General features: G+C 37.6%; 1 protein-coding gene across 1 annotated transcript in view; it reads right to left on the bottom strand.

Annotated features, from left to right (window-relative positions):
• Positions 1 to 8,016, bottom strand: part of ARSF (arylsulfatase F) — a 39,743-nt gene that overhangs the window by 10,403 nt on the left and 21,324 nt on the right. The window contains exons 7-8 of the mRNA XM_010336115.3: positions 2,568 to 2,702; positions 157 to 319 (exon numbers count right to left, since the gene is read on the bottom strand). Coding sequence (XP_010334417.2) covers positions 157 to 319; positions 2,568 to 2,702 — 298 coding nt within the window. The remainder of the gene's footprint in view (positions 1 to 156; positions 320 to 2,567; positions 2,703 to 8,016) is intronic.

The raw sequence follows: 8,016 nt of genomic DNA, 5'->3' as shown, positions 1-8,016 counted from the left end.
GAAGGATGCTGAATAGACACAGTCATATATGAAGTTAAACTGTGTACACTTTAGGGAAAAAGTGGGTCTGCCAGGATAGAGTCAGTCTCCTTGTTTTGAATCTTCTGAGAAGGAAGAAGAGTGAAAAGTTGTTATTTACACTTTATATGACATCACCTGTCCTGAGGGGGACTTCCTCCTGATACTGATGCGAGAGTTGGTAAAATATCCATTAAACTTGTAGCTTCCTTAATCAACTGTCCAGCTGGTACCTTTCCAGGCCATCGAACAATTCCTGGGACGCGGATTCCACCTTCCCAGCCCCCCATGCCTTTTCCACCTACAAGACAATGAAATTACATCCAATGATTGTGGCTAGTTAAAATAGTCACTGTATGGAATGTATTTAACATGTAAGCTAGTATCAAAAGAGATCACTTGGTATAGTGTCCACTGTTTGTAGAGTACTGGTGGGGTAAGTAGTGCACATCCACAGAACCATATTTTCCTGTGCTGCTGATAGGTTTTTATTAAATAACTAAACATATGTAATCTTGGACATTTACATTCTATTTGCATGGCAATTTTCTCTACCTAAAATGTTTTTTTTTATCAAATATACGTCTGCTTCATTTACAATCTCCCTCATACCTTTGCTCAAAATAACTTCCTAGATTATTAAAAATTACCATTTTGTTTTTGTATCCAGCCCCCAAGATTATGGAGCTCCCAGTAACCTTAATGAGGCATGCCTGAATATTTAATCTGACACAGCAGCCCCAACCCAGAATTCTTTATTCTCGTGTTTGTTCATATCTACTGCCACCTTCTAACACATCATATTATTTATTTATTTCATTTTCTGGCGTGCCTCCCTCCAGTGGGATATAAACTCTATGAAGGATTTCTGCCTGTTTTTCTCGTTGTTGATTCCAACACCCTGAAAATAACTGGAATACTATGGGCATGTGGTAATTGGTTGTCCACGTCAAGGTATTATTGAGAATAAAAGCAGAAAGTTGTCTTAATTATACCAAGATGACAGGCGTACACCAGGATTTCCAGGGGAAAATTAGAAGAGGCTACCTTCCTGTGTTAATGGACTCTTATTTTATTAAATTAATCAGAGTAGAGTTTACATTATGTCATGGCATGCTGAAAAATTAAAAATTTTTTAAAATAGTTCTCATAAGCAAACTTAGAATGTCTTAACATGCACACACATGTTTATAGCAGCACAATTCTCAGTTCCAGATACGGAACCAGCCTAAGTACCCATCGACCAATAGGATAAAGAAAATGTGGTGCTTGTACATCATGGAATTCTACTCAACTGTAAAAAGAAATGAAATAATGTCTATTGCAGTAACTTGGATGGAGCTGGAGACCATTATTCTGAGTGAAGTAACTCAGGAATGGAAAACCAAATGTCCTATGTTCTCACTTATAAGTAGGAGCTAAGCTACAAGAATGCAAAGCCATAAGAATGATATAATGGGCTCTGGGGACTTTGGGGGATGATTGAGAGGGGGCTGAGAAAAAACAATGCTACATGTTGGGCACAGCATACATACTCGGGTGACGGGTGCACTAAAATCTCAGAAATCACCACTAAAGAACTTACCCATGTAACAAAAAACCACCTGTATCCCCAAAGCTATTAAACTATTTTTTTAAAAATAGAATGTCTATAACAACAATTTCCACTAAGGATTTGTTTTGGGTCCTAAATGCACATTTCAGTGGCACAGGCTCTAAGAGCACACATTCACACCCTCTGCAAGATAGAGACAGAGCCTTTACCTCATTCATACGGAAATTATGATTTCCTACTGAATCCAAGACTGTGGAATCTGTAGTTACATGAATAACAATGTATTTTCCTCTAGAAAATAAAATCTCTCCCAAGACATATGATAAAACATACTTGACATTTTCCAAATAATTTTCTTTTTTTCTTTTCCTTTTTTTAATCCTTATTTCACAGATGAAAATAATATTCTTACAACATCAGGTTACATGTTATAGACCTGGCCAATGTAGTAGCTTATGGACCTATTTTGTAGACTAAATGTTACACACGGGCATAAAATCAATCAGTGTATGTGAATTTAATAGTAAAACCCAAGATGGGCTTGGCTGCTTTCTATGCTATACTATATCCTTGGAAGAGAGCATCAAAGGCGTCTTAACAGTGAAGGATCCCTGGTTTCTGGTCTCTGTTCTCTGGGAACCACACGCCCCCTTATTTAATCTCTCAATAGTCTCATAAATGGAATTAATAAGTAGATATCCCTTTAAAAACCTCATAAAGGCATCTGCTTGTGCTAACTCCTCATAATTTTGTAGGGTTGTCAGAAGGGAATATTTCTAGATGCTCCCTCTACATACATGGCTTCTTTCCACAGAAACGTTAACAGAAGACCAATTTTCTTGACCTTGGTTCAATACTTCATTTTACTAAGAGTCAAATTAAACAAACTTGTTCAGTTTTTCATGCCTCATTCCTTTGTGTCGTGGGCTTTAATTATAACAACCACAAAAAGGTTATTCACCACCTGATCACATGCGTGAGTTGCTCTCCTCACCTTTGTATATTCCATTCCATCCACCAAGTTGGGCATGCCCTCGCCTAGCCTCCAAATGCCCTCCGTGGTCAGATGTAAAGTAGACGAGGGTGTTGTTCCTTAGGCCAAACTCGTCTATAGCATCAAGAATCTTGCCTAAAATAATATAAAAGAGACGAGTAAAAATAATGACACTCTGAAATATTTCACCCCTAAGTCAAATGGGCGTGAGCTATCTAAAGGAAAACAAGGATGATGTGACCCTTACTATGTCAAAAGCCACAAAAGAAAAGGACTCTGCATTAACAGTTTAAATGGACAAACCATTGAAAGAGAAAAAAACTGCGAGGCTGGGCGCGATGACTCATGCCTGTAATTTCAGCACTTGGGAGGCTGAGGCGGGTGGATCATGAGGTCAGGAGTTTAAGACCAGTCTGGCCAAGATGGTGAAACCCCATCTCTACTAAAAATACAAAAATTAGCTGGGTGTGGTGGTGTGGTGGCACATGCCTGTTATCCCAGCTACTTGGGAAGCTGAGGCAAATAATTGCTTAAACCCGGGAGATGGAGGTTGCAGTGAGCAGAGGTTGCACCGTTGCACTCCAGCCTGGGTGACAGAGAGAGACTCCATCTCAAAAACAAACAAAATAACAACAAAAAAAAAATCAGAGTCCAAAATTTGTAAGAGATAAACTGCTTTCAGAAAAAATTATGGCAATACAAATGAACATCAGTTGCTACTAATATCAATTAAAAGTGCAAATTCTCCTTGATCATTTCCTTCATGCAGAATAAAAACATTAAACAGAGAAATCCCTTTTTGCCCACTGGATATGAAGAGGACCGTGGTGGTATTCTGACTGATGTGTCTCGGCTCACAGAAAGCAAACATTGTTACAGAGTTTGAGGAGACAGAGGCAGGAATAACACACTCCCACTGTTGGGTTCACACAATTGATTTGATATATCCTTGCAGATGATTTAGGTAAGCAATTCTTTACCTAACCATTTCACTTCCCTTCTTATTTGATATTTTAAATAGAGAATAGGATGACTAGATGGGAGAATCAGATTCAATGGGCAAGTTAAAAGAGGAGGAACATACTCAAAGTAAACCACATTTCCAATCATTTTTATAAGAAAATAGCCAAATTCCTACAGTTCCCAAACCCAGTCTGTATTATACATAATTATGGAAAAACTCATTAGTGACAAACGTGTCTAATTCTGTGTGTTCTACTGTTGGTTATCTCAGATAACATTACATTAACGTTCCTGAAATACTATATCTTAGAAATTTTCTAGAGCCAAGACACACAGGTAAGGACAAGACTAAGAAAGAATTTATATTTTTAAATACTTCAAAAAAGTTACCACAGTACTTGTAGCAAAAATCACATTGAAAATTGAGCCAAGAGAAAATGATCAATGGATGCTAAACCTGGCACTGAAAGTTTGATAAGAACCAAGATATTGGCTTCCTCTCAAAGTATCTCCCATAAAATAGTTAATAATTTCAAATTAATAAGTAATGAGAAAATAAGTAACTTTACAGTGGAGAAAACTGGAAGATACCACTTAATCAAGTGATGAGAAGTGTTTAACCATTGTACTGTTGTTCACTGTTTTGGTTAATTTTCATACTTTGCCATAATTTAAAATGCCATAATGAACAACTTTTGGCATTAAAGTAGTTCATTTTCTCAATTCCTCATCAGTGTCTAATGTTTGATAGGTGATTATGATAAATTATGAATGATCATGGGTTTCCTCCTGTGTCCACTCTGACATTTGTATTTTTAATCTGTAAAAGATGTTTAGCTTTTGCTGATATTTTGGGGAGGAATTATGTGTTTCCATTGATTTATAAGAACTCTTTATTTGTTAAGGAGTTAAACCAATGCCTTGTTGTTGCTAGTATCTCCTCAGTTTGCAAAGGGCCTTTAGTCATGCTGTTTATCACATAACCTTCTGCTATTACTAACACTATACCTCATCCAGATGTAAAGTTACTGTTCATAGCTTCTTCTCGTTTTTGTTTTGTTTCATTCAGTGTCCTTAATGTGCATGGAAAAGCATGCTAGCTGAATTGGTAATGGTTTTTCCTACACCAACTCTCGAATCCCTTTGGGCTGCTGAAACATATTAGTGCAAATGAGGTGGCTTAAAACAACAAACGTTTATTCTCTCACAGTTCTGGAGGCCAGATGTTCGAAATCAGGATGCTGGCAGGGTCACTCTCACTCCGAAGTTCATGGCGGGGGGATCTTTCCTTACCTCTTCCTCGCTTCGGACAGTTGGCATCAGTCCTCAGCCTTCCTTGGCTTGTAGCAGCCTCATCCTAATTCACCATATTGGATTAGGACCCACCCCCAATGACCTCATCTTAACTTGATTCTATATGCAAAGACCCTATTTCCAAATAAGATCCCATGCTCATGTACCTTGGGTTATGACTTGAACATATCTTTTTGGGGGGACATAAGTCAACTCATAACACAAAGTTTCCCCAACATGTTTCACCCCTGCCACCTTGACTTAAAAACCGTATTGTGCCTAATGTAACGTCCTTCTTTTTCCCAGACCTGCTCTAAGGCTATTATTTTCTGCTTCATTGATCTAAAAGTCAAATCTCATATTTCTGTGTTTTAATTTCTGTACTTTTCTTTTTGATAGCATTTCTTATGATCACAGAAGAGTTTCTTGATGTTTTCTGCCAAAGACTTTCTGATCACATGTTTCTGGAAACCTTATTTCCTATCAGTTCATTCACTGTGTATTTCATCATTACCTCTATAATGACCACTCCCCAGAGAATAGAAATGAATGCTCTAATCAGAGCTAGCTTAGTTTTCAATGTTAACTCTGAAATAACTCTTCCCTTCCATGTATTCAAGTTTTCTTTCGTGAGTCAGCTTCAAGATACTAATTTGCTGCTTGAAAAATTATTTCTAAATATTTTGGTTATTGATATTGGAGCTGCTGATCCATTGTGTCTTGAAATGCAGTATGTTTAACAAAAAGGAAAGGTCTTAATTTGGGGACATATATCCAACAGAGAAACACTGTAGACTTTATATATATATATATATAAATAAATATATTTTTTATACAGCTAATATATTTATATATTTAGCTAATATATTTCTATGTGTGTAACTAATTATGCTTATCTATCAATCCATTATCTATCTATCTATCAATCCATTATCTATCTATCTATCATCTATTTACCTATCATCTATCTATCCATCATCTATCTCTGTCAATCATCTATCTGTTTCTATAGATATGTACACAAACACTATAGACACAGACATACACACTTATACCTACATAAACATCTATTCGTGTGCATGCATTTGGTTTGAATATTATTCATATTTTTAAATATTTTACATTTTTATGTGTTTAAGACTATGCAAATTGGCTTTGCTTTTGCTAGGCTTGTTTTTCCAAAGTATCTTTCGATTTAGTGACATATATTTCGCAATATCTATATCTGGAAAATATTGTACTTTAAATTTGTGTCCTGCACATATGTGAGTTTCACTCACGATTTTATTTCATTAATGTTGGAAAATTGAAGCCATTTTGCTAATCAATATATTTACCATGTAAATCCTAGGAAACCACATTTACATTGTCCTCTCTACAAGATGAGTTCATGAGGGTACTGGATTCTGACTTACCAGTTAGTCCCCAACCCCAACTAAGATCTTGGTGCTCAAGAGATCTGCAATAAAGGTTGGCTATGTCACTAAAGAGTCTAAAGACATTATTTCTCTTTCTACCAAAAAGATATGTGGGCTGGGTGCAGTGACTCACACCTGTAATCCCAGTGCTTTGAGATGCCAAAGCAGGCATATTTACCTGAGCTCAGGAGTTCAAGAGCAGCCTTGGCAACATAAAAAAAAAAAAAAGAAAAAAAAAAAAAAAAAAAAAAAAAAAACCTTACCTCTACAAAAAACACAAAAATTAGCCGGGTGCAGTAGCATGTGTCTATAGTCCCAGGTACTCAAGAGGCTGAGGCAGAAGAATCACTTGAACTCACAAAGCAGAGGTTACAGTGAGCTGAGATCATGTCATGGCACTTCAGCCTGAGTGACAAAGGGAGGTCTTGCCTCAAAAAAAAAAAAAAGTGGGGGGGAGGGCGAGTGTGGTGGCTCATGCCTGTAATTCTAGCACTTTGGGAAGCCGAGGCAGGGGGATCACGAGGTCAAGAGATCGAGACCATCCTAGCCAACATGTTGAAACCCCATCTATACTAAAAAAAAAAAAAAAATACAAAAATTAGCCGGGCGTTTGGCACACACCTGTAGTCCCAGCTATTTGGGAGGCTGAGTCAGAAGAATTGCTTGAACCCGGGAGGCGGAGGTTGCAGTGAGCCGAGATTGTGCCACTGCACTCCAGCCTGGCAACAGAGCAAGACTCTGTCTCAAAAAAAAAAAAAAAAAAAAGACATGTGCATTCATATGTTCATCCAGCAGTATTCACAACAGCAAAGACAAATCAACCTAGGTACCTATCAACAGTGGATTGGATAAAGAAAATGTGGCACATATGCACCATGGAATACTACATAGCCATAAAAAAGAACAAGATCATATCCTTTGCAGTAACATACATGCAGGTGGTAGACATTATTCTATGTAAATTAATGCAGAAATAGAAAACCAAGTACTGTATGTTCTCACTTATAAGTGAGAGTTACTGTCACCCAGACTGGAGTGCAGTGGTGCGATCATGGCTCACTGCAGCCTCAATTTATGGGCTCAAGCAATCCTCCTGCTTTAGTCTCCTGAGTACCTGGGACTACAGGTGCATGCCACCACACCCAGCTAATTTTTGCATTTTTATAGAGACAGGGTCTCACTAGGTTGTCCAGGCTGGTCTCAAACTCCTGGGCTCAAGTGATGCTCCTGCCTCAGCCTCCCAAAGTGCTGGGATTACAGGTGTGAGCCACTGTGTTCAGCTGGACTTCTGTTAAATAGATTTTAGCTGATCTTGTCACAGAAAAGTAACTATGTGAGATGACAGATGCGTTTGCTTACTCTATTACTATTACTCAAGTATATTACTTAATGGTTACTACTTGCTTCACTATAGTAATCATTTTCTATCTATATGTATCTTCTAACATCACCTTGTGAATCTTAAATATACACAATAAAATTTATTTTTAAAAACAAAACAAAATAAGTGGGAGCGTAACATCAAGTATACATGAACACACAGATCAGAACAATAGATACTGCAGACTACTAGAGGGGTGAAGGAAGGAGGAGGCAAGGGTTGAAACACTAACTATTGGGTGCTATGCTTAGTGTCTGGGTGAAGGGTTTGATCATATCCTAAACCTCAGCATCACAGAATACACCCAGGTAACAAATCTGCACAGTACTCCCCGAATCTAAAATGAGAGTTGAAAATTTGAAAAAGAAGCTCTAATTTGTGGTCTGGCCAGCAC

The sequence above is a fragment of the Saimiri boliviensis genome, chromosome X (genome assembly GCF_048565385.1).
Source record: "Saimiri boliviensis isolate mSaiBol1 chromosome X, mSaiBol1.pri, whole genome shotgun sequence".
In the NCBI taxonomy this organism is placed as follows: domain Eukaryota; kingdom Metazoa; phylum Chordata; class Mammalia; order Primates; family Cebidae; genus Saimiri; species Saimiri boliviensis.
This window is presented reverse-complemented; position numbering and strand designations above follow the sequence as displayed.